Raw genomic sequence first — 26,548 nt, forward strand, 5'->3', positions numbered from 1 at the left:
GGTGGAGCAGGGTTAGAGCCTTCCTGTGCTTGAAGAGTTTGAGGCTAGACTCCAATCTCCTTCAGAGCAAGCTCATATTTTATTCATTGTTCTATTGCAGCATGTTGCTCAGTGATTTGCAAATGCTTGTCCAGTTAAAGAATGATTGAGAGAACTAAGCAGAGGGGAAGTGACTTGTTCAAGGTCGTTCAAGTTGTAAGACCCAGAACCTGCCACATTCTTGCTCTTCCCTACTTGCCACCTTCTTCTCCCTCACTACTCAGTATTTGTGAGTAAGATGGAGGGGTTCTCAGTGAGGACTTCGGATTGCACAGACCAGTGCTTAAGTCTTGTTTCTATTCTTACTAGCTGTGAGGCGTTGGCAAACTAATCTTTTTAACTCCAATCTCCCTATCTGTAATGTAGATAGTCTAAGAACCTGCTTTTAGGGTTATCATCAAGACTAAATGAGTTAAGGCATGTAAAAGTTTTGGCACGGTAACCAGGACATAGTAATCATGAACCTTAACTATGATATAATGATGATGTTATAATGTGATGTCATTAATTGTCTGATACAATTAATGTTAAATGGAAAATAACCCACATAAAATTATGAGCATTTGTATTACAGGGGTATAAAATTTGGTATGACAATAGGTTCAGATTGGAAGAAAATAGGCAGAAATACAGTTACAGCAAGTACTATGAGAAGAAAATAAGACTGACCCAAACAAATCTTTCTTAAATGTTATATTTATTTTTTCTTTAGTTTTAATTACAAAAGAAATTTGTAAAAAACCCTAATAATTCAAAAATATATTCTCCCCTTAGTTCCCCAGACAAAATTCTACTCTTCAGAAGTAGCCAATAACAGGGTGGTATGTATCCTTCCAGGATATTTTTTTTCTCTCTCTCTTTTTTTTATTTCAGCATATTATGGGGGTACAAATGTTAAGGGTACATATATTGCCTATGCCCCCCCACCTCCCTCAAGTCAGAGCTTCAGTCATGACCATCCCCCATCCTTCCAGGATATTTTCTATACCTACATGAACATAAAAACTAGAATAGGATTGTAAATTACATTATTGTTTTATAACTTGCATTTTTCATTTAACTGCATATTGACATCTTTTAATGTCAGTAGATATAAAATTTATCTCAAAAGTTTTTGCAATAGGTGTGTAATACATTTGTAATTAATTTTCTAATGGATAAACCCTAACTAATTCTGCTAGTCCCTTATCGATGGAAATTTGAAGTTGTTTCCAGTTTTACTGTATTTTTTTTCTCTTTTTGAGACAGAGTCTTACCCTGTTGCCCAGGCTAGAGTGCCGTGGCATCAGCCTTGTTCACAGCAACCTCAAACTCCTGGGCTCAGGTGATCCTCCTGCATCAGCCTCCTGAGTAGCTGGAACTACAGGCATGCGCCACCAGGCCCAGCTGATTTTTTTCTTTCTATATATTTTAAGTTGTCCAGCTATTTTCTTTCTATTTTTTTAGTAGAGATGGAGTCTTGCTCTTGTTCAGGCTGGTCTTGAACTTCTTACCTCAAACGATCCAGCCCACCTCAGCCTCCCAGAGTGCTAGGATTACAGGCGTGAGCCACTGTGCCCGGCCCAGTTTTACTGTATTTTAAATAACACTAACAATGAACTCTAATGGTGATTAAACAATTAATGAAAATCAAGTGAGAAAAAGAGTCAGAAACTATGAGACCGTGAGAATTGCCCTCTAAGGTCTGCTGCTTCTCCCTTCTCCTGTCCTCTCCTTTTCCCATGGAGCCTGAGGGAGCAGGTCTGCTTGGAGGAGGGAGGCCTTGTCCCTGTCACCCTCGAAGGGTCAGAATGTCCCAGGGAGACCTCTTCTTTCATTCACCCAGTATGGAACTCTCCTTGGAAATTTGCTGCTGCTTACACCCAAGTGTCCTTGGACAAATTCTTTGCCTTCTCTACACCTCAATTTGTCCATCTGCATGGCAGTGATGGTTCCTTGACCACAGCCATCACTGCCACTTACTGAGAATCTACTCTATGTCAAGTACTATGCCAGAGAGAGCTGTGTGTGCACTATTTCATTTCATTCTCACTAAATGCCTTTGAGGTATAGGGGGTATTCTCAAGAGAAGTTTAGTAACCTGCCAAGGTCACTAAGCCAGTGGAGTCAGGATTCCAGCTCTGGATGCAAAGCCCGTGTTTGTAACCACTGTTTCTTTCTTGCTCACTCTTAAAAACGGCTGATTGGTAAGGTCCATGCAAAATGATGATTATAAAAAGATTCTTTAAATTGTAGAGCGCCCTGCACGTAGGAGGGATTGATACTGCTGTTATTATTTCTACATCCAGAGCAACAGTAGCTTTGGTTACATAGTTTACAGCAAGTTGGAGGTCGTGGGATGTAAGAGGATTGAGGAGGGAGAGTGCTGGACACTGACCCAGCACACCTGGGTTCTCTTTCTGGCTGTCCTCGAACTGACTAGCTGTGTGACCTTGGCAGCTAAGCTGGCCTGGGGAACAAGCCCACCCACTCTGTGTGGCCCTTATGCAACTCAAATGAGATACAGCCCAGAAGACAGCCGGCACATTGCCCAGCTCTCAGAGGATGCCCTGCTTATGGGAGGTCTCGGTCTGCCTCCTGCACAGTCAGCATGATCCACGCGGGAGGCATTTCTCCTTTTTGATGTCATTACTCTGCAGTTCTGTGCTGTCACCTGGTCCCTGGCCCACAACTGCACATCGGTTTGAGGCTCCACAGTGGCACGTGAAACTTTGGGCAAGAAGCCAGTGCTGATGAGTGGTAGCCCCTTCACATTGTTTTGGTTTTATTTAATGCAGTGCCCATGGTACTGCAAGCCTCTGACAAATTGCCATGTCCCCACTGCTACGTACGGACCTGAGCACCAGTAGGATGACTACAGGCCCAGCTCCCTTTTAGATCCTTCGGGCCTGGCTGCGAGGGTGGCACAAGGCTTCTAAGGTTGCTCTTCCAGCTGCACCCTCTAGTCATTTCATTCACATCTGTCGGGAGATTGTCACCACTTGAGGAAGTGACTGTTCCTTACTGGGGAAGTCCCTGTGGGAAGTAACATGATCTCCAGTGTTTGAGAGAGGGAGAATGATCCTTAATAGGTGCCCTCTCTCCTCTCCTTTTTTCTTTTCTGACTCTGAAAGTAATTCATGTTCATAGTGGAAAAATACAGAAAGCAAAGGGAAAAAGTCTGTGTTTCCTTCTCTACAGGAATACTATTATTAGCATTTTAGTCTTTGGACTTAATAATAAAAATGAGAATATCCAATATTTCTGGAGCACTGACTGTGGGTTTGGCATATGTTAAGTGTTTTATGGGCATGATCTGACTCCATTTTCACAGCTCACCTGTGAGGTATGCAAGATTATCATCACAGTTTTATAGATGAAGAAACTGAGGCCCAGGGAGGTTAAGGGGTTTGTTCAAAGTTTCCCCATCTTTCATTTCGTCTTTCTTACTGCCTTTTCCCGGGCTCCCCTCATCCTTAATCAGCGTTGGGTGGTGTATTAGTCCTATTCTGACAGAAAACGGAATTCCACTAAGATGCTTCAACTTAGAAGATGTTAATACAGATGTAAGCAGAGTTAAGGGAACTCATAAGGGGTATTGAGGTTCCCACAAACTAACAACAGCAGGAGCTGCTACCACCTCTTGGCCTGAATGGACATAGGGACAGAATGGGCAAAGGGCTGTCATAGAGGTGTTCAGCTACCACCAGAACCACAGGGAGGGAAATAGGGGAAATGTACCCAATCTTCCTCTCCTCCCACCCTCTGACTTCCTGCCAGCAACTTCTATTGGTCAAACCCAACCAGGAGCTCAAGGGATAGTCCAATGGGTCAGCCTCCTGCTGCTTCAAGCAGGGCATGGATCTAGGGGTGCAAATGGAGACTAACAGCCCAGCTGTCATGGTCACAGGGGGACAGGAGAGATGAGTCCCCAGGGCTCCTGAGAAGAAAGAGTTATTATATCTTGGTAACTGTGATTATTGAAAGCATCATTCAAAACAAAAGAATTGTTTCTGCCTGGCATTCTCTTGGTGTTTTGGTTTCTCCTATACACGGCCCATTGTTCCCTGCTTCCCTCCTTCCTGCCACTATTTCTTTTCTCACCTGGTTCAGAATTCCCAAGGACACCTGGGCAAAAGTCTTCAGTCTCATCAGTGTCATCAGTGTCCAAGATTTAGAATAGGCAGTCTTATTATCTAGGGAGTGATTGTTCATGGCCGTGGAAACAAGTGGCTATATGCATCCTCATGTTGTTCCATTGCTATGCATATGCATGCAAAGATATGTTTCTCATATACATGTCGTAAACATCTGTAACATACTCTCTTCTGTATTTAGGAGGACTTTAACTTTTATATCTCAAAGTCCTTTCATTCTCTGTAATATCTTTTCTTTCCATGGCCTTACTCTGATGTGGAGGACAGGGGCTTTCATCCCTGTTTGACAAATGAGAAAACTGATACTCAGAAAAAAGAAGTGACTTGCCCAAGGCCCATCAGATAGGAAATGGCAACATTGAAACAAGAAGCAGTGGTCCTGATTCTGAGTCCAGTTCTTCCCAGTGTTTGCTTTTCAACCTTAGCAAGTCGTTCTTTGGCCAGCCCCACCTCTGGGACAAATTAGTACAGGTTCAGATCCCCGAGGCTGCTGAAATGCCAGATAGTAGGAAAAACTCTGGAGTCAGAGAGACTTGGCACAGCCTTATGACCTTGGGCAGATCAGTGGGCCTCTTTGAGCCTGTGTGTCCTCATCAATAAAATGAGGAAGATAATATCAGGAATTTAGACAGGAAAATCAAGTGCTTAAGGTCTGATAAATCCAGAGAGGCTGGCTGGCTGGTAGCCTGAAAGGCTCCCACGGTGAATGCAGCCCAGGTCTCTGGTCCCCATTTGGGTAGAGTTAGAAATTGTCTCATTGTGTTCCATCCATTTATCATCCATGTGTTCATTTATCCATCCATCCATGCCAGACCCACTGAATGTGAATTCCCCCACTGCCATTTACTAGCTGTGTGATCTGGTGTAAGTTACTTAGCTTTTCTGCTTCAGTGTCTGCTTTTGTAAAATGAAGATACTAAGAGTACCTATTGTAGATTATTATGAAGATTAAATGAGTTAATTGATGTAAAGTACTTAGATCAGCACCTGACATATAGCAGACTATAAATGATAACTTTGTTGTTGTTGTTTTTCAAGAACTTCACTAAGCCCTGGGGATAATGGCAAATAAGACAAAATTCTTACCTTTATGGAGTTTATATTCTAGAGGAGGAATGCAAACAAGTAAATCAACCAATGATATAAGTTCAGTTTGTGATAATTACTATAAAAACAAACAAATCCAACATGCTTGCTTAATGGATACAAAGTTTCTGTTTGGGATGATGAAAATTTTTGGAAATAGATAGTGGTGGTGTAGTTAATGCCTCTGAATTGTTAAACTTAAAAATGGTTAAAATGGCAAATGAAACAAACAAACAAAAAGACTACCTAGCATGTTAGAACCAGAAAAATAGAGGAGGAGAGCTACATTAGACAGGGTGGCCAAGGGGCATGTCGATTCACAATCTGAAGATGGGAGCTGCCAAGCTGTCCATGCAGAGGGAACATTAAGGACAAAGCCCCAACGCAGGGGCTTTCCTGGCACAGTTGAAGAACAGAGAGAAAGTGAATGTGACAGACTCATAGTGAGGGTGGGAGCAGGGAACCAGTAGTGGTGGGAACTGATGCTGAAAAGATGGGTAGGAGCCATGTACAGAGGCCTGTAGCTTTGATAAGGAGTTTGTGTTTTATTTTGATGAGAAACCATTGGTGATTTCTCATTGGTGATGAGAAACTCATTGGTGAGAGGGCATCCAATTCGAGTTTTGAAAAGATCCTTGTGGCTGCTCTGTGGAGAATAAACCCTAGGAGGGCTCAAGTGGCCACAGGGGCCCATGGAACAGCCTAGCGCAGCCATTGGGAGTAAGCTGATAGTGGCTTGGACCTAGGCAATGGCTGTGGGGATGGAGAAAAAGAAAAAATCCAAGTTACTGGACTCAGAGGCTGACTCATGCTAACCCTGATTAGATAGCCTGATGTATAAACCAGATGCCAGTTGATTTACTTTTAAAGAATGGTGCGACTGTCAGGCTGAGTGGATATTGCCTCAGCTGGGGTAAGACACCCTCTCCCTGCATGCCACCCAGATGAAAAGGCACAGCATGAGAAGGCTACTTAGTGCTACTGGAAGGTGAGCCAGGGGAGCCAGACGGTGACTGCAATATTGAAGAGCATCAAATGCTGACAGCCTGCTGGGCCAGCCCCAGCCCGGGCCAGTCCAGCACTCCCGGCCTCACTGGGCCCCTCTGCCCCAGACAGGGCTGGGGTGGATGCTGTCAGCATTTACTTCTCTAGCTGACCTTTTGCTTTTCTAATCCTATGCATTAGGCCTTTCATATGTTAGTGTCATCAGTCTGTCCCTGCTGGCCTCTATCTCTCAGAGCATCTCTTTCTCCATTCATTCTGGGTGGGCACTTCTGAACTCCTGTTCTCAGTCCCCTCCTCACTGTGGCTTCCCATTATTGTTTGTAATTATAGACCATAGGGTTGTTTTATTGGGTGCATACCATGCTAAGTGCTCTATGTTATTTTCCTGAATGTCCATCCCCACCCTGAGAGGGAGGGAGGAGTAGCTCCATTCTATAGAAGAGGCAAGTGAAGCTCAGAGAAGTGAAGTCACTTCCCCAAGTTCACTGGGCTTCTGTCTAGGTCTTCCTGACTCCTAAACCTGTGCTCTTAACCACTGAGCAGTAGAGCCTCCTGCCCTGCTGCCTTGCTGCCCTGCGAGAGATGCTTCTGACTCTTGCAGAGCTACTGGCACAACCCCAGCCCCTTCACTTCTCCTAGACTCCAGCCTGTCCTCCTTCCAGGCTGTTTGGTGCTCACCTTTATAGAGTTCTCATTCTCAGGTGTCAAAATGTCAAGGTCTCCTCTCTGTTCCCTGCCCTTTTCCCATCTCTGGGCGTTTGCCTACATGGTGACTCAGGCCAAATGCCCTCCCTGCTGTCTCCTGTCTAAGTGCTCCCTATTTTCACAATCTAACTCTGCCTTCACCCCCTACCCCAGAAGCCTTCTTTGGGAGCTCTGAACCACATTCCAGATCACCAGGTCCCCAGACTCTTCTGAGAGGCTGAAACAGACCTGGCAAATCATATACTCATCCTGGCTGAGTGTTTAGCCATTTCCTGGGTGAGCCTCTTCCTCCCACGTAGCAGTGAACTCCACACGGAAACCAGCAAGTATTTCCTGCTGGGGTCCCCTACAGAGCTCGGCTGCCTGGTGGGTTCTGTCCCTGGCTGCATCCCTATGTTGACCTGGGCTTGGGCAGAACAGTGCCACCTGGCAGGCTGTGTCAGACGCCAGGGCCAGGTTCTTGGCTCCCTTTCTGTGGCCTAGTGAGAGAACCATGCTGTTATCCTTGGACTTGTGAAATAAAGAAAGATTTCATCTTAGGTTTAAAAAATAATAACATTATTTATCTTTTTAATTCATAAATTAAAAATAATTTAAACAGACTTTGTTGTCTCATCCTGTCATACCAAGCCATGTGCATCAGAAAAAATTTATTTTTTAGCCTCTAATTTTTTTTAATCATTCAAGGAATCTCCAAATATAGTAGAAAAATCAACAGCTACAGTTAAACAGAAAAAGGAAAATAATCATCTGTACTCCTGCCACTCAGAAATAACAATAGTTCATACTTTGCTGAATTTTCTGTATATGTGTTTGTGTATTAACTAAAATAGGATCAATCTGTATAAACTGTTGTAGATCATGCTTTTTCACTCAAATAATTTCCATGATTTTTTACACCTATTTTTTTCGTTTTTACTCTCTAAAGTGGATGAGTCATCGATTATGTCACTAGCCCTTGGCCATGGGGTACAGAGGTGCAGACGTGGCTCCTGACACCTCCTTGGCTTTCAGCCAGGGTCTGAGCACTTTCTCCTTCAAGGGGATTCTCTTGGGGTTTGCTTAACACAGCAAAGTACGGTGGAGAGAAAATGGACCCAGAGTTAGGAACGGGGAAGTTAGGAGGCTGAGTAGGGGTGAGAGTGGGTGGAGGAACCAGGGGAAACCTGTCTAAGGAAATGACTGTCACTCAAGTCTCTTGTTCTGGGTGTCACCTATAAAAGAAGAGGAGTAGATTTAATTATCTCAAAAGACTTCCAGCTCCTTTCATCTGTGGTTCTGGTAGCGCCAGGCATTTGCTGTCAGCAGGCTCTGCTGGAGACCCGGGCAGAGGAAGACTGGGATGTTTACTTAAGTTTGCTTTCCTGGCTCTTTCTAAACAGAGTCAGGCCTGGGGAAAATTCTGGGAGTCTGGGCTGAAACCAGACAGAGGCCATCTGAAAGGGAGAAGTGAATGTGCCTATTGGCTGCCTGGGCCATGAGGGTCATGTGGATTCTGCTTCTCACAGCAGAAAACATACAGATTAGTCTGTGTATTCTTTTTTTTTTTTTTTAAGCCGAATTAAGTAGGCATTTATTTTAAGGGTTCCTGCCTAGGGGCCTTATCTGACTTAATGGCCAATATCCTTAAAGTATAGGTTGAGAAAAGATCCCTAGCCAGGCAGACAGGCATAAATTCGACCCTTTCGAGGATGTGAGCTCCCCCAGAGCCACTCTTGTTGCTTTGTGTCCTGGCCTGGAGTTGGCACTTATTGTTGTGTTAGTGACAGAGAGACTTTATTTAACCATGGCTTTAAATTTTACCCATAAAGCCTAGAATAATGATTGCATTGGGAAGCGTTTCTAGGTGGGGATGAGGCCATGGGGACCAAGACCTTGCCTTCCTCTCCTCATCTTACTACTTTATTTTTTACAGACAGGATCCCTCTCTGTTGCCCAGGCTGGAGTGTAGTGGCAACATCATAGCTCACTGCAACCTTGAATACCTGGGCTCAGATGATCCTCCAGCCCCAACTTCCCAGGTAGCTAGGACTACAGGTGCACACCACCACACCTGGATAATTTATTTTTATAGAGAAAGGGTCTCACTCTGTTGCCCAGACTGGTCTTAAACTCCTGGCCTCAAGCAATCCTCCCATCTCAGCCTCCCAAAGTGCTGGAATTACAGGCATGAGCCACTGCATTCAGCCTCATCTTACTTCTTGATAGCAGCATTATTAACAATGAACCCTCTGATTTGTACTATGAACTTCAGCTTACAAAGCCTTCCCCTCATTATCCACTCTGTAGGGACTGAGAACGTTCAGGGCCCTGGGGGGCTCCTGTGGCTGAGTGGGGCAATCAGGGTCCCTGCCTTTCTATCCAGTGCTCTTGGCTTTGGGCCAGGCTGTGCCCACTGGAATGCAGGGAGAAAAACTGAAGAATGAAAAGGAAGTGGGGGCAGGGGGCCTGGAACAGGTGGTCAGCCCAGGGTGGATGCTGGGTCTGTCTGTCTGACTGGCTGGCTCTCTGCCCATCAGAAGCCTCCCATGGTGGATGGCACAGGGCAGGGGGCCAGTCTAGTCTGGATTTTTCTCATGAAATGTGATGCATTTAGAAGAAGGGTCTAGACTCAGAAGTGAGGGTTCCTGCCCATTTCTCTATTCCTCTGGGTTTAGCTCCAGTCATTTTTTTAAAGATCCACTGATTGGGGTCAACAATGGGTGCTTTTGCCCCCCTTTTTTTTTAAAAAAAAATCCAACTTGTGGGTATATATAAGAAAATACATAAATATATATATTTACAAAGATAAAAGTAATTCCAGAGTATATAAAGTAAAAAATGAAGCTTCCTCTCTTATGCCTTCTCATTCTCCTGGATCTCTTTCATTTTCCTTTACCCACTTCTGAGTTATTAACCTTTCTTAACGATTTTGTGACTATCCCTTTCAGATCTTCTGCTAGATGTGTACAAACACAAACAAAGCTTGTTGAGGTTATTGTTTTGTTTTTCAAATATAAAATCAGGACCATGCCATTCTCTCTTTCTCTCTGCAATTCACTTATTCCAATAGAATAGCTGGTCAATGGGTTCTTGATTCTCTCTGAAATCTCACTTACTGCTTCAAGGGGGAAATGGTAAGAATAGTCTGTGCCACAGATAATTTCTCTGAGTTGCTCACTTTTTGGATCAGTCACATAGAGGTGAAGGGACTGCCCCATTTGTGGCAGGCTCGGGACTTGAGCCCCATTCTTTTGACTTTTACCTTGTCAGGGCCGTGTGTTTTTAAAATGTGCCTTCCTAGGCCGGGTGCGGTGGCTCACGCCTGTAATCCTAGCACTCTGGGAGGCCGAGGTGGCTGGATTGCTCGAGGTCAGGAGTTCAGGAATCCAGCCTGAGCAAGAGCAAGACCTGTCTCTACTATAAATAGAAAGAAATTAATTGGCCAACTAATATATATAGAAAAAATCAGCTGGGCATGGTGGTGCATGCCTATAGTCCCAGCTACTCGGGAGGCTGAGGCAGTAAGATCGCTTGAGCCCAGGAATTTGAGGTTGCTGTGAGCTAGGCTGACGCCACGGCACTCACTCTAGCTGGGGCAACAAAGTGAGTCTCTGTCTCAAAAATAAATAAATAAATAAAAATAAAATGTGCCTTCCTGTCATTCTTCCTTTGGATCCATCCTGATAACATCCCTATGAAGTTAGCAGGCAGGAGTAATTGAAGCTTGGGGCATGAAGAGGCTTGCCCAAATTCAGCACCAGAAGAGCCTGGAACCCAGGGCTCTTTGGTTGTATTCAGTGCATCCAGCATTTATTGAGGGGCTGCCAAGTGCCAGGTGATGTGGCTGGAGAGCCAGCCTAGCAGGGGCTATGCCTGGAGGTGGTCACTGATTGTCCCCTATGTTCCTGGCAGAGCAGGGCTCCCTGGAGAGACTCTCATCATCCTGAGGAAGGGCCAAGGGGCTGTGAACACAGGGTGGGAGGGATGCCTGTGACCTCAGCCACCAACCCCTCACTTCCCATGACTCTCCCCATCCCCACTTCCTCTGTCCCTCCCTCCCTCCCTCCTTCCTTCTCTCTGTGGCTTTTTGTCCATTCTTCTCCATCTGTCTCTCTCCGCATGTGGTTCCTGCCCCTCTTCCTCTGTCACACGGTTGCTGTCCCTGTTCGTCACATGTTCTCCTTCATGCCAATGCAGGCGTGCTGGTCACCATGACAACAGAGACAGGCCCTGATTCTGAGGTGAAGAAGGCACAGGAGGAGGCCCCACAGCAGCCTGAGGCCGCTGCTGCTGTGACCACCCCTGTGACCCCTGCAGGCCACGGCCACCTGGAGGCCAACTCCAATGAGAAGCATCCGCCCCAGCAGGACACTCGGCCTGCTGAACAGGTGTGTGCTCGAGCATGAGCGTCCCTTTTCCTGCTTAGTTCTCCAAGTCTAGTTCTTAGGGCCCTGGTATTTTCTCAGGGGGTAGGAAAGAAGGAATCTAAGATTCAGTAAGTGACCTGTTACATGCTGAGCACTATACTGGGAGCATTGTGGTCATTGTTATATTTAATTCACCCAAACTGAAGAGGGTAACTATTAACACCCCCCCCTGCCTATTTTACACTTGGAGAAACTGAGGCTCAGCAGCATAAAGTGAGTTACCCACAGTCAGATTGCCATAAAGTGATAGAGGTGGGGTCAAATCCAGGTCTGATTTTGAAGCCCATGTTCTTTCAGTTTATTTTCCTACCCCTTAAACCTGTTCATTCTAGATTAGCAAGCCCAGTGTGACCTCAGAGCAAAACTCACCACTTTAAAGCTATAAGGGGCTCACCTAGCCATCTAACCCACACCTTCCTTAATTCACAACAGGCCCAGAGAGGGTGGGGACTTGGCCAAGTTCATCGAGGGAGTCAGTGGCAGAGTTAGGACTAGTGGATGGGCTCTGGCCTCCCAGCCCTCCTTTAAATGAGTCCACAGCTTGCAGCCTCCTGCTAGATCCAGTGACAGACACACAGGAGGAGACCAGATGGATGCCCTGATGACTCATGCATTGCCCTAGGGAGACAGGGCAGCTCTGGCCACTGGTTTGGTTTTGTGGGGTGCCTCTACCTGCAGAGGCTGTCTATGACAGCAGTAGCCTGCAGGAAAGAAGTTGAACCCTCATGTGAGTCTACCCCATTGCATACGGGAGCTCTGGCTCTCTTCCTATATACACCAACCATAGACCCTGGTCACCTCCTGGGCCTACAAGGGGAGTGACTCTCATTTTGGGATCTGTCTGGGCCCTAGCTGTCTCCTTATTGCTTCTCCTATATATGAAAGGCCACGGTTTCAAGCTCACTGACCAGACTCTTCCCTTGGTTGGACCTGCAGAGCCTAGACATGGAGGAGAAGGACTACAGTGAGGCTGATGGCCTGTCAGAGAGGACCACGCCCAGCAAGGCCCAGAAATCACCCCAGAAGATTGCCAAGAAATACAAGAGTGCCATCTGCCGAGTCACTCTGCTTGATGCCTCCGAGTATGAGTGTGAGGTGGAGGTAGGGGAGCACCTAGCACCATATGCCCCATCCCCAGTCGCTGTCAGAGCCAGGGCAGGCTCCCATGAGTACCCAGCCTGGCCCAAACCACAGGAGTCCTGTACTGACTGCAGCATCCAGAGAGATGACCTGACCCTGGCTTTCCTTTGTACAGATGGTGGCACTGAGACCCAGAGAAGGTGGTTATGATTGCAAATAGAATTAGACAAGGTACAGGGCTGGCACCAAGAAAAGCTGTCTCAGGGTGACTGTACCTTGGCAAGGACACCACAGTCTAAGGGCTGATCTGCAGCCCAGTAGGCCTAGGAACTGGGCTCTCCTCTCTAACCCAAGAGACACTGATGTTTAAACTAGAATCATTTTTATGTATTTATTGGGTGGAGAAAGGGATCCGCCTTCCTTATAAATACTTGAGGGTACCACCTCCAGTCTCCAAGACAAACGAGTAACCTGAGGGATCTATGGTAAGTGTGTTAGTCACAAGGAATGGCCCATTGGAAGGATGTTCCCATCCAGGCTGCGTAGAAGCCATTGTGGATGGCCCTGCCCCACAGCAGTGGCACAGCAGATGCCCACTCTCTGGGGTTGGCCCTGCTGGCCCCACATTTAGTGTCTCCCTTTCTTGTATAAGCCCAGACTCACACCCTAATTCTGAGCACTCACTTGTCCCCTCTGTGAGCCCTTCAGGGTTCTACCCCTGTCTAGGCACTATTCCTGGCCCTTCTTCACACGTATGGAAGAGTTCAGAGGGTGGCTTTACTATAGAGATTGTAGGATCCACCTTCCTCTCTCTTCCATACCCTAGTTTGAAGGGATGTGACTTACTTCTGAGCCCTGGAAGGCTGAGTCCCTCTTCTCTGCGGGGTCTTGTTTTGCTTTGTTTTGTTTTTATGTGTATTTCCTTTATAGAAAGGTTTCAGGATGGACACCTTCCCTGCTCCTAAGATAAAAGAATGGGCTATTTTCTACTCTCCTACCCTCATGGGCCCCCACATGCTGTTGAAGCCTGCCCCAGACGGGCATGAAGGGCTTGGCTGAGGCCAGGGCCATTCTCCCCGGTGAACTCGTCCAGGCTCGGGAATTCCTTGTCAGGCTTGGTTCCAGACCTTAAAGGGATCTCACCCTTTCCTTGGAGTCCCTACCTCTTTGGTGGTGACTGCCTCATGTTCCCTCTGCCCTGTGGTCTCTTTCTTGGTGCCCAAGTTCACACCTGGGGTTTGGAGTGCCCAGCCAGGTTCTGGGCTTCATCGTTCTGAATCCTCAGGCCTGGATGGTGGTTCAGAGAGGCCCCAAGGCTAGCTGTGTGGGAGTGGGTGCATCGGAAGCTAATGGAGGCCCCATGAGCCTCTGTAAAACCGCACTTGCTGTGGGGTAGGAGGTGGCACTCCAGCCTGTGGTACCCTGGGTTTCTCTCAGTTAAGGGGAGGGCCCAGGGAATGAGAGTCACACTCTGACCTTGAGTCCTTGGCCCTCCCCTTCTGCCCCTGCCCACTTCTCATATATTTCAGGGACCTCTTGTTTTCCTCCCAAGCTTAGGACTTTGGGTTTTCTATTCCTTGGGTCCAAGTTAGCCTCCTTCTCTTAATCCTATAAAGGAAGGATAAATCAGTCACTCCTGACACCCCCATTTCAACTTCTCTCCAAGCAAGTTCAAGGGCCAGAAAGACCCCAGCAGAATTTGGAAGACAGGTGTTGAGGCACTGGGCATTGGTGTCACCCCCAGGATCCCTTAGGACTCAGAGCAGAGCTAGGTGGGGTGGCAGGAGTGCCACATTGCTGGTTAGATGCTGAACGGCCCTTGGGGGGTTTTGAGTTATCCTAGTGGAGCCTTGGGTGTCTCCAGCCCCACTCTAGGGTGCGTTCCAGCCTCATAGAAGCTCTGCTTTCCTCTTTAGAAACATGGCCGGGGCCAGGTACTATTTGACCTGGTCTGTGAGCACCTCAACCTCCTGGAAAAGGACTACTTTGGCCTGACCTTCTGTGATGCGGACAGCCAAAAGGTACCTGGGCTGGGGAGCAGGGCTAGGCAGGGGTTGGCCCTGCTGGGAGGTATAAATCTCTTCTCTTAGGTCCCCATAATCCTGGCCCCATCCCATGGCTTCCATCAGTTCTCACATATCCATTAGGCACCTACTGTTTGCATGTCCCCAAGGCTCAGCCAGCCTTATCCACTCTCTCGTTTCTCTCCCTCCACCCCTCACCCTCATTCATTTCTTTGTGACCCACAGGTTGCCCCCAGACAGGTATTTGGACAGCCCTGGTGTGACTGCTTGAGTTGTCTGGGGGAACTGAGGCACTCCCTGCCATCACTTCTTCCCTATCCCTGGGAGCCTCCTGTCTAAGTTTCCTCTTTCCTGCCAGTCCCAATATGGCTTCATTACCTAGTCACCATGGCAGTCCCAGGGCAATGCCAGCTCCAGGGCACTGGGTCCCAGGCCTGGTGGTGAATCCAGGCCTCATGCCCCTCGCCTCCCAATCTTAAGGAAAAGGGACCAGAAAGTTCAGCTAAGGAAGGGTGTTCCCTGCTAGGGGCTGTCAACAGATGTGTCAGGATATTTCTCTCTCCCAGCCCGATCCAGGTTCTCTCTTCCATCTTCCCCCTAAAGATCTCTGTCATTTCTTTTAGAACTGGCTGGACCCCTCCAAGGAAATCAAGAAGCAGATCCGGAGTGAGTGTCTGGCTGTGGTTGGGAATGTGGTGGAAGGGAGGCGGGGCTTCAGGTTACAAGGGCCCCAGGTTACAAGGGTCCCAGTTGTCCTGCTCCCTCCTACTTAGGAAAGTGCATTCAGACCCATGAGTTCATTCACTGGGCATGGCAGACTTTGGGGGAGGCCAGGACTGAAGTGACCATTGACCATTGTTGTATAGATGACCAGTCTGAGGCCCAGAAAAGGGAAAGGACCATGCAGAGTTGTATAGCAAGTTAATAGAGGAATCATAAATGTATTCAGGATGTCAGCCCTAGAAGGGACCTTCAGAGTCATCTAGGACAGAAGATAAGCAGATGGCCTGGAAACAGCCACCTTCCTGTCCAGGGCTGGTGCAGACTTCAGTGAACAATGACCCTTTCCTCAGAGGCCTAGAGAGAGTCAGTTATTACCCACGGTCACAGAGCCAAGTATTGTCTAAGCCAGGTCTTGAACCTTGGTCTTCCAACACCATCCTGTGTTCTTTACAAGGCCTGGGGTGAAGGCAGATGAGCAGGCCAACAGCCTGTCCTTTCTGGCCCAGAGAGAAAAGGCATATTGAGAGGGGCGGGGCAGCTTTCAAATGGCAGAAGGGGTTGGTAGGTAGCTTCAGCAAGGCAGCATGAATCGTTGGAGACCTGGAGCCCAGAGGCAGAGATCCCTCCACCCAGCGCCCCTCCTCCTTGGCTGTGGTTAGTCTCTCCTGGAATCCCTGGTCCCCTGGCTAGAAGGCTGTAGCTGAGCCTGTTACCATGACAGCAGGCAGCTGGGCCCAGGGAAGCCAGCTGACTGTGCAGGAGGGGGCTCCAGGAATTCTTCCTGTAGCCTCCTGTTAGTTGGAGACAAAGAGGCAGGCATACAGAGCAAGCTCCTCTGGGTGCTGATGCGGTCCTAAGGCCTGGGCTTTATGCTGTCCCCCAGAAGCCCCAGTCTGGCTGGGCACCTGCCTCTCATGCCTGAGGGAATTAGAACATATACAGGCAACCAAGTGTGCAGTGTTTGCTAAGGACCAGGAGCTTGGGAAAGATAGATGGCTGGACCAAATAGTCAGGTCTTGGCATCCATCCTTAGAGCTTGTCTGCAGCCTGCTGACATGGCCCAGGCATGGTGGATGGTTGCTTCTTGCGTCCACCTCAAGTCATCAAGGAATAGTCTCGAGCCTTGGCAAGTGCTTTCTCCAGCAAAGCCACAGTCCCTGTAACTTCCAGTTGTTCATCCTAGTCCTGCCTTCTGGGGCCCTGGTTGGAAAATTTTTGCCCCCTTTCTTCTGTTTGTCACAGCCCCTCAGCCTTCTGAAGGTGGCACCATGAGTCCTTGAGTCTTGGGGTTCAGAATAGGGTGTATCTCCCACCAAGCCTCAGTGCTCATCACATGGGGCAAGTCCTCCACCTCCTTGGGGCTCTGCTTCTCTTTGGCAAGTGGATTAGTAATTCCTGCCTCATGAGGTGGGCAGTGACAGTTAAATGGCATATGTATGGACAGTACCCAGGTGCCCAGTAACTTTTTCTTGCTTCCCTGAAGTGGTCTGGAGTGATGGTTAAACAGATAGACCCTGGGGCCAGACTGCCTGGGTTTGAATCCTGACTCTGTCACTATTTCTTGTGTTATTTAACTGTTATGTGCCTCAGTTTCCTCATCTGTAAAGTAGGGTAATGATAGTACCTATATTTAGGATTGTTATGAGGATTAAATGAGTTATTACATGTACAGCACCTAGAATGGTGCCTGTACACAGTAGGGCCCGGTATGTATTAGCTATTATCATTTTATTATTACTATCATTATTCCTAAGACAGGGATTGTTTCCCTTTGAGGCTATTTTTTCCTAGGAGTCATTGTGGTCAGGAGCCTGGGATTTGGGGTTAGATGACCAGTTTGGGCCATTTTGGGGATGATGGGTTCTCTCTGATCTCTCCCATCTTCTCCTCTCAGGCAGCCCCTGGAATTTTGCCTTCACAGTCAAGTTCTACCCCCCTGACCCTGCCCAGCTGACGGAAGACATCACAAGGTAAGGGCTGTGGAGGGAGGAGCAGGCATGCTGGTGTGCGGGGCTGTGGATGAGGGCACCTGGCCCTGGGGGACACAGGCCGTATATGACAGCAGTTGCAAATGCTGATGCCGAGGTCAGACAAACAGCATCAACAAAGGAAGCAGGCCGGGCGCGGTGGCTCACGCCTGTAATCCTAGCTCTCTGGGAGGCCGAGGCGGGCGGATTGCTCGAGGTCAGGAGTTCGAAACCAGCCTGAGCAAGAGCGAGACCCCGTCTCTACTATAAATAGAAAGAAATTAATTGGCCAACTAATATATATAGAAAAAATTAGCCGGGCATGGTGGCGCATGCCTGTAGTCCCAGCCACTTGGGAGGCTGAGGCAGAAGGATTGCTTGAGCCCAGGAGTTTGAGGTTGCTGTGAGCTAGGCTGATGCCACGGCACTCACTCTAGCCTAGGCAACAAAGCGAGACTCTGTCTCAAAAAAAAAGAAAAAAAAGAAAAAAAAAAAACAAAGGAAGCAGACTCAGTGCAAGAAAAACAGTGACATAGACACAGCGGTCAATAACAGCTGACCCTGGACTTCAGAGGAGGAGGCATCACAGGGAACTGGGGGCCCCCTGTAAGGGGACAAAAGCCATCTGAAAAGTTGCCATTCAGCTGCAGGCCATCACTGTCACATGGGAATTCAGCCTGATTGTTAAAGTGAAGCTAGAGATTTGAGAGTGAAAACCACAATTTTTAAGTGTTGGCAACTATTGCAAACTTTAAAAACAGTGCGGGCCATCTCTGGGTGGGACACACCAAACACACATGAAGTCAGGTAGGTGCTGAGTGGCCCACCAGTTTGCAGTGCTGGGGATATGGAGGGAATAGAACACAGTGTTGCACGTGGGACTTTGGTGCTGCTTGCTGCTCAGTGCACATGTCAGACATGTGATGGTCAAATGAGGCTTGTGACCCCCCAGGGAGGCAAGCCTGGGCTTCCGTGATGAACAGGGATTGTGTATGCAGTGTTGTTGTGCCACGGGGTCTATAGATAACACAGCTTGCAAATGGAATGGGTTGCAAAGCATCCTTTAAGATGGAAGCTTCCACGGGGCTCATCCTGCCTCTGGAAACCAGAATTAGGGGGAGGCCCTTCTCTTTATCTGAGCTCCTTCAAAGAGATAGTCTCACTTCATGATCTCCTGGGGCCATGTCTTCCAGGTGGTAGGCCCTATACCATCAACAATAAGATGTGGGCTTGAAGTTCTCTGATAGCAGGGGAGGGGTGACTAAGCCAACCTCTCTCCTATTAGGTCCCTCCTTAATGTTGGCTGCCCGTTTGACAAGCAGCGGACCAAGGTCAGGATGCTGACTCTGGCCTTGGGAAATAAGACAGATGTTCCTGGAATAGATCAGGCCCCAGGCCTTGGCCTCATTAGCCCTGTGTTGAGCCCTGGGGTCAGCTTGGGGCCAACATGGCAGCAGCAGGATCTGAAACTCCATTCCCACAAGGACTGAGCGATTTAGGCCAGCACAGCCCCCAGCCCTCTGGTCTTGCCCACTGGTGCCTCCCCCTTTGTGCCAGACACTGAGCACTGGGTATCTAGGGATACCAGGAGGGAAATTAGCCCTGCCCAGCACAGATGGCCCCCAGAGAAGGGATGGTAGTAGCAGCTGACTTAGTCAAAAATAGTTAGGCCCGAAATAAACTGGTCAAAATGACAAATTGATTGAAATGAAAGATTGGTCAGAGTATTTGGCAGTGATTTTTGAATTTTTAGACTTCTGAACACAATACCCATAAGCCCATACTCGGTAGCTGTGACGTCTGAGCTGCTGCTGATTCTGAGCCTGCACCTTGGCCCTGAGCACACACTGAGGCTACATGTACTTTTTGCCAGGGCTTCACTTCTGACCAAAAAATAATGTCACAGAGCAGTAAAAATTGTACTAAGTAAAAGCCACTTAAAAGGAAAAGAAATAGGCAATTGAAAAAAAAAATGGTGGAACACAACAAAAATGCACAGGGAGCATCACTGGCTGAAAACAACCCAAAACATTTTTTTAATATACCAAAAAAAAAAAAATAGCAATAAAAATGGTTTTAAATGGCTCTAAAATTATAAAGTAATCCAAGTGTGTATAAAAGTTATAAAAAATCATGGCCTGGTGGTTGGAAATGTTTCTTTAAGCCAAATTGATTTTAGACAATTCACTTAGTGCCAGAGGCAAAATAAGAAAGTTTTGAGAAAGCATTGGTGAGCAGGTTCATCTGGGATGTGGAATACGATGTGGAAGTTAAAATGAATGGGGTAGAGTTGCATGTGCTGACATGGGAAAGGCTCTAAGGCATGGAGTTTGGTATGAAAAAGCGAGCTGTAGAATCAGATGTAGCATTTGGTACAATGTGCATGTTAAAAACACCCATACATCAAAGGCACATTCATTTCCTTATGTCCAGGGAGAAGAAATGTCTAGAACATTACACAATAATTGTGGTGACCTCTGGAGGAGGAGATTAGGAATGAGAATGGGCACCCAGAAGAAATTTAGAGTCACCTCTAAAGTTTGTGTTTTTTCCACAATATGTATACAGAATATTCTATAATTAAAACTACATTGGCCAGGTGTGGTGGCTCATGCCTATAATCCTAGCACTCTGGGAGGCCAAAGCGGGCAGATCGTTTGAGCTCAGGAGTTCGAGACCAGCCTGAGCAAGAGTGAGACCCCGTCTCTACTAAAAAAAAAAAAAGAAAGAAATTAGCTGGACAACTAAAAATATATAGAAAAAATTAGCGGAGCATGGTGGCGCATGCCTGTAGTCCCAGCTACTCGGGAGGCTGAGGCAGAAGGATTGCTTGAGTCCAAGAGTTTGAGGTTGCTATGAGCTGGGCTGACACCACAGCACTCACTCTAGCATGGGCAACAGAGTGAGACTCTGTCTCAAAAAACAACAACAACAACAAAAAACTATATGACTTTTTTTTTTTTTTTGAGACAGAGTCTTGCTTTGTTGCCCAGGCTAGAGTGAGTGCCGTGGCGTCAGCCTAGCTCACAGCAACCTCAAACTCCTGGACTCAAGCAATCCTTCTGCCTCAGCCTCCCAAGTAGCTGGGACTCCTGGCTAATTTTTTCTATATAGATTAGTTGGCCAATTAATTTCTTTCTATTTATGGTAGAGACAGTATCTCGCTCTTGCTTAGGCTGGTTTTGAACTCCTGACCTCGAGCAATCCGCCCACCTTAGCCTCCCAGAGTGCCAGGATTACAGGCGTGAGCCACTGTGCCCGGCCTACTTTTTTTAATTGTTAAACCAGCAAAGTGATCTTCATTGGCTTGAGAATGAGTTTGAAATTGAAAATGCTCTCATAGTAGGAAAAAAAACCTCTCAAATTTAGAAATAAAACAAAAAATGTCACACGTGAAATGTTATAAAACCATCTCATAGAACCCACTCAAATCGTCCATGTATGAAATGCCAATGTCTACGAACATTGTTTTCTACCGAGCTGTGTGTTGATTCATGTGGTTCCAATGGACCAGCTGTGCTCGGGGTATCTAGGGAGGAGTGGGACCCCATGCCCACAACTGCTCTCCCCCATTTCTAGATACTACCTGTGCCTGCAGCTGCGGGCAGACATCATCACGGGCCGGCTGCCCTGCTCTTTTGTCACGCATGCCCTGCTGGGCTCCTATGCTGTGCAGGCTGAGCTAGGTGACTATGATGCTGAGGAGCATGTGGGCAACTATGTCAGCGAGCTCCGCTTCGCCCCTAACCAGACCCGGGAGCTGGAGGAAAGGATCATGGAGCTACACAAAACATACAGGTGAGAGGGTCGCTGCCCAGGGCCTTCCTTGACTCTAGCTGGTTGGCTGGAGCCTCCCTGGCAGGCCTGAATATGCTAGGTCCCTGGATGCCATGCCATACATACCCCACCTGGCTCTGCCTTTAAAGTGTGTCTCAGAGCAAATCATCTCTGCAGATAGGAATGATAGTGGGTAGCTGTGTGACCCTAAATGACCTCTTGGGGCCCCAGTTTCTTAAGCTCCTATATGGGTGTGATAATTACCTATCCTTGGCCTCTGAAAATCAGTTTCTTTATCTCCCAGCTAGAGATAACAGTCACTACTCTGTGTCTCTGGGTAAGTGTCCTGATGGCTAGATCTTGTCTAGAGTTCAAAAGTTTGGACTCAAAAGCTAGTCTGCTTGGGTTCATATTCTGACTGCCAGTTTCTAACCAGGGGATCTTGGGCAGGTCATTTTACTTCTCTATGCTTTGGTTTCCTCCTCTGTTCAAAGTGGTTGCTATTAAACCGACCTTGTAGGATTGTGGGAGGACTAAATGACACGTGTTAAAGACACACCACCTGTTGGCTATTAGTGTTGCTATTTGTGAATTGAAGGGTTGAATAATTGATTGTGCAGTGGAAAGCACCTTATTCCAGGAATTGGAAAATAATTTATTAAACGTGTGGTTGCAGACTGATTATTTAACCTGTCTGAGCCCCATTTTCACCTGTATATGCACGGACTTAGATTATCAGTTTTTCTCAACTATTGGTATTTGGGGCAGGAGAATTCATTGTGCAGGATGTTTGGCATCCCTGGGCCCCATGCTGTGAATGCCCATAACACCTTCTCAGTCATTGTAACAACTCAAATGCTCACCTTTGCCATCGCCTGCTGTGTGGGTTCCCCTGGAGAGGAGCCCCTGGAACTAAATGATCCCTAGGGTGGTTTTAAGCTGGAAGCTTTGGGCTCCAAGTCCAGGGTTGTTATAGGAACTCAATGTGATGAATTCTGTGAAAGTGCATTGTAAACTATAAAGGGCTGTGCCTGTGAGGAGTATGGTAATATCTCATTATTATTGAGGATGGACAGTTGTGTCCTATGGACTGCATCTGGAGAGGAGGGCTAGGACCAGATGTGGAGGGATCGTGGGGAAGACCTTGCTGTGGTGTGATGATTGCTAGGTCAAGGTGGCAAATGCTGTCTCTCAGAGACTCATACACCAACTCTGCCTGGTTAGTGATGACTGCAATGGTATCGTGTCGGGCAGGATACTGGTACCCTACAACTGGTTAGCAGTGTCCACCTGGCATAGGAATAGGGAGTGGTGAACTATCTGTCATCTATTTGTCATCCCTGTCCTAGATAGCAAGATGTCTTAGGATTTTCGAGAGTCAAAATAATTGAGAGAGAGAGATTCAGATCCATATGTGCTGGAAAAATACCAATGGCTCTTCCTACAGCTCTTTGGACCTAAAGCACATTGACATCTAGGGTCCAGGTCTCCCACATGGCAGCCCAGAGGTAGATAGGGCAGAGGAAACTGAGGCCCAGAGGATATAAAAGACAGACGTAGTTAAGTGGTTAGGAGCACAAACTCCTGAGCCGCATTGTCTAGATTAAAATCATGATTCTTCTACTTAATAGCATTGTGCCCTTGTCAAGTTATTCAACCTATCTGTGCCAGTTTTCTCATCTGTCAAATGAGAGTAATAATAATTCCTACCTTACAGAGTTGTTACAAGGATTCAGTGAGTTTATACATGTAAAGTGCTTGGAACAGTAACCAGCACATAGTACTCAATGTAGCTAAGTATAAAATGTCTTCCAGGTTTTCTGGCAGCTAAAGCAAAGAAGGAACTTGATTAATTACATAACTCTTCTTTTCAGAAGGAGAATGTGCACCTGTTCCTCAGGAGAGATTAAGTGGCTTCTGATACTAAATTTTGAGAGAAATATCGTACATGAGTAATAATTTAGGAGCCCCTGGGTGATTATAATGAACAATGTCTTCAACAATGGTTTCACATTGATGGAGAAGCAGAATTTATAACTCACACTTAACTCAGCAGCAGAATGAGACAGAAATCCTGACTCCCAGCTCAGCCCTTGCATGCTTCCTGAAGAAAACGAGACTGGACTTAAGCTTTGGCAGAAGGTGGGGGTTGGGTGGACTGAAGCTGGGAACCTGGGGATGTGCCATCCTGCCCTGAGGACAGAGGGGAAAGAATTGGGTGAGGCTCAGCCATGTGCCCACTCCAGCACATTTGCCTCCTAAGATGATGACTTCTGATGGTGGTCACCTTGAGCCAGCAGGACTCAGACTACCATGGCCACCTCTGATCACTTTCTTTCCCTCAGGGGCATGACCCCAGGAGAAGCAGAAATCCACTTCCTAGAGAACGCCAAGAAGCTTTCCATGTATGGAGTAGATCTGCACCATGCCAAGGTACCACCAGGTCCAAGGGTTCTCTTCATGTCCGGGTGGTGTCCCCTGGTGAACTGTCAGGCCTTCCAGAGGGCTTGATGTGCCAGATGCTGTGTTACCTACAATTTGAAACCTTTTCTATTCTCATTTCTCATAGGTCCATAACCTTTTATTTTCCCATGATCTTTATCATTTTCTCTTTATATTATATTTCTTTGTGAACCTGTTTGTGCCACTACTAGATTGGGAGTGTCATGAGGAAGAGACACAGACCTTAGTGTATTTCTGTATCCCTAGCACATAGCACATGGCCTAGCATTGAGTATGTACCACTAAATGTTTGCTGGACGAATGAACGATTGAGTGACTGACAGAGCATGTGATTGAACAAGTGAATTGGTGAATAAAAAGCTAAGTGGATAAGTGAATGACTGAATGATTATGAAAGGGATCTGTCAGTGGGACTCTAGCGTGAAGGCTCTAATTCTGTCCCTGAGAGCTTATTACAAGCAGGACTCAGGGAGAGGGTTTTGGGGATGGGTGGCAGGCTGCCCCCAGATGTGGACCCCATGCTTCCCATTCATGCTCCCTTCTCGTGCCAGGACTCTGAGGGCATCGACATCATGTTAGGTGTCTGTGCCAATGGCCTGCTTATCTACCGGGACCGGCTGAGAATCAATCGCTTCGCCTGGCCCAAGATTCTCAAGATCTCCTACAAGAGGAGTAACTTCTATATCAAGATCCGGCCGGGGGAGGTGAGCCTGTCTTGGGAGCCCCTCTTCCTTACTGCATTGGCTAGAACAGAGTGGACTCTGGCAGCTGGATATGGATTGTTTTCTACCCAGTATACATAGACAGGGTTGCTGGGGTTCTGGGTGGGGAGAGATCCCTCTTCTGTGTCTTTCTACGTAAACTTCACACCTTAGGTGTGTGCATGCAAACACACATACACACACACACACGCACACAAGAGCCTCAACAGAAGTTAGTCACATATATATAGATTTCATAGATAAATGAATATAGTCTGTATATAGTACATGTATTTGCTTATATGTAGTCCTCAAATATTTACACATGCTAAGACACACATAGACACATGACCACACACTCAGCGACACATGAACAGACAAACATGCATACATCCACACCTCTTTTTTCCTTCAACCTTCCCATCTCACCCATCAGAAAGTTCATTTGGTTCTACCTCTATAATCAATGCAAACCCATGTGCTTCTCTTCCTCTCCACTGCGCCAGCCACCAACAGCCACCTTTTCTCATCTGTCTCTACAGGGTCCTTCTCACTGGTCTCCCTGCCTCCATTGTCTCTTCAGGCCATTTTTTTCATAGCTGCTAAAGAGATCTTAAAAGTCCCGTAAATCAGATAATGTTAAACCCACTCCCCCACCCCATTCATACTTTTCGCTTAAACCTTTGAAGAGCTCTCTTTAGCTCTTGGGCTAAAGTCCAAACTCCTTCCATGGCCATATGCTACCTCTCCCCACTATCTCTTGCCACATTGCCCCATATCCATGATGCTCCAGCTCTTCTGGCCACCTTTGAGATCCTTGAATAAGTCAAGTTCTTAATGGCCCAAGTGCTTCTTGTTTGCTCATTTATTATCTGAGACCTCCCCCACCCCAGAATCCTCTGTCTTGGTCTCCACAGTTGGTATCTCTAGTGTTTAACACTGGACCTGGTGCAGAATAAGGGCTCAATTAAGCTTATTGATTCAATGAATGAACAGGCCAAAGTCACACGTGCCTGAGAAGAGGCTCAGAAAGGATAGGCCAGTGGTGAGAGAGTGGGCCCAGGCCCTGCCTCTAAGCTGTCCTTCTTGGTTTTCCAGTATGAGCAGTTTGAAAGCACTATTGGCTTTAAGCTCCCAAACCACCGGTCAGCCAAGAGACTATGGAAGGTCTGCATCGAGCATCACACATTCTTCCGGTGAGCCTGCCCTGGATGAAATGACGGGGATGAGGCAGAGGCTGTGTGCATGCAGGGCAGCAGTGGGAGGAGTTAGTGGGGACTCTAAGGCAGCCACCCCACCTTTCCCCATGGCTCTCCCTTCCTGGACCACTTCAAGTTGTCATAGTTGGTGGGGCAGTGGGATGAAAGGCCAGCTGTAGTCCAACCTTGGGCCTGCAAATGCAGGTCTGGTATCCCCTCCTCACCTTCTTCCCTCTGCTGCAGGCTGGTGTCCCCTGAGCCTCCACCCAAGGGCTTCCTGGTGATGGGCTCTAAGTTCCGGTATAGTGGGAGGACACAGGCACAGACCCGCCAGGCCAGTGCCCTCATCGACCGGCCTGCACCCTTCTTTGAGCGCTCCTCCAGCAAACGGTACACCATGTCTCGCAGCCTTGATGGAGGTATGGCCTAATTTGGAGGTGGGGGAAAGAGTGGTCTTTAGAGGGAAGTGAGGGAGTGGGCATGCCAGGTTCTGCAGAATGAGCAGTGAAGGTGGTAGACACATCCCAAGTGCATTTGCACCAGGCATGATAGCTGGAGACCACTGCTGTACCTGGCAGCTCTTGGTTGGTTTATCCCCAACCTACAGCTCACTTCCACTTAGGATGTGACACTGCTACTGTCTGGATTCCCAAAACTTCCCTGAATCATGGCCTTTGGGGTCCCAGGTTCAACCATATGGTTTTCTAGGCCCCCCCATCCAAGGAGTTTAGCAATCCATATATTATCATTATACCAGGAGAATGGTGCTTGTGATTACATTTCGGAGCTGGTAATACATTATCTGCCTGGAGGCTGAAACGTTGTTCCTGTTCATTCTTTTTGTTCCACTGAGCTCTGGGCTAATTGACAAGCTATCCATATGGTGCTTTCCACTGTCCCCATTTCTGTTGGACCAATGGGTGCCCTTAACATCAATGAGAACTAACCGGACATCGTCCTATGTCAAGAAGACCAGGGCTTCTCAAAGTGTGGTCCAGAGACCATGTCTGCATCAGAATCACCTGTGAGATTGTTAAACATGAAGATTGCCAGGCCCTGCCCCAGACCTACTAAGTCAGCACTCCCAGGGCCCAAGTCTCTCCCCAGGATGTACACACTAGAGTGTGCAGGTGATGTTCAGAAGCCACATGGGGCAATGAGGGCATTCAGAGTTTGGCAGGCCAGAGTTCAAATCTTGACCTTGACACTTACCAGCTGCTCCATGGACACAAGA

General features: G+C 47.4%; 1 protein-coding gene across 29 annotated transcripts in view; it reads left to right on the forward strand.

Annotated features, from left to right (window-relative positions):
- Positions 1–26,548, forward strand: part of EPB41L1 (erythrocyte membrane protein band 4.1 like 1) — a 128,110-nt gene that overhangs the window by 62,838 nt on the left and 38,724 nt on the right. For all 29 annotated transcript variants that reach the window (XM_020281984.2, XM_076011076.1, XM_076011080.1 and 26 more), the window contains 10 exons: positions 11,151–11,341; positions 12,317–12,481; positions 14,377–14,481; positions 15,108–15,150; positions 17,102–17,177; positions 20,754–20,972; positions 23,297–23,384; positions 23,966–24,118; positions 25,214–25,311; positions 25,558–25,733. In XM_020281984.2, the coding sequence (XP_020137573.1) occupies positions 11,165–11,341; positions 12,317–12,481; positions 14,377–14,481; positions 15,108–15,150; positions 17,102–17,177; positions 20,754–20,972; positions 23,297–23,384; positions 23,966–24,118; positions 25,214–25,311; positions 25,558–25,733 (1,300 nt within the window). In that variant the 5' untranslated portion in view covers positions 11,151–11,164. The remainder of the gene's footprint in view (positions 1–11,150; positions 11,342–12,316; positions 12,482–14,376; positions 14,482–15,107; positions 15,151–17,101; positions 17,178–20,753; positions 20,973–23,296; positions 23,385–23,965; positions 24,119–25,213; positions 25,312–25,557; positions 25,734–26,548) is intronic.

The sequence above is a fragment of the Microcebus murinus genome, chromosome 16 (assembly GCF_040939455.1).
Source record: "Microcebus murinus isolate Inina chromosome 16, M.murinus_Inina_mat1.0, whole genome shotgun sequence".
NCBI lineage: Eukaryota > Metazoa > Chordata > Mammalia > Primates > Cheirogaleidae > Microcebus > Microcebus murinus.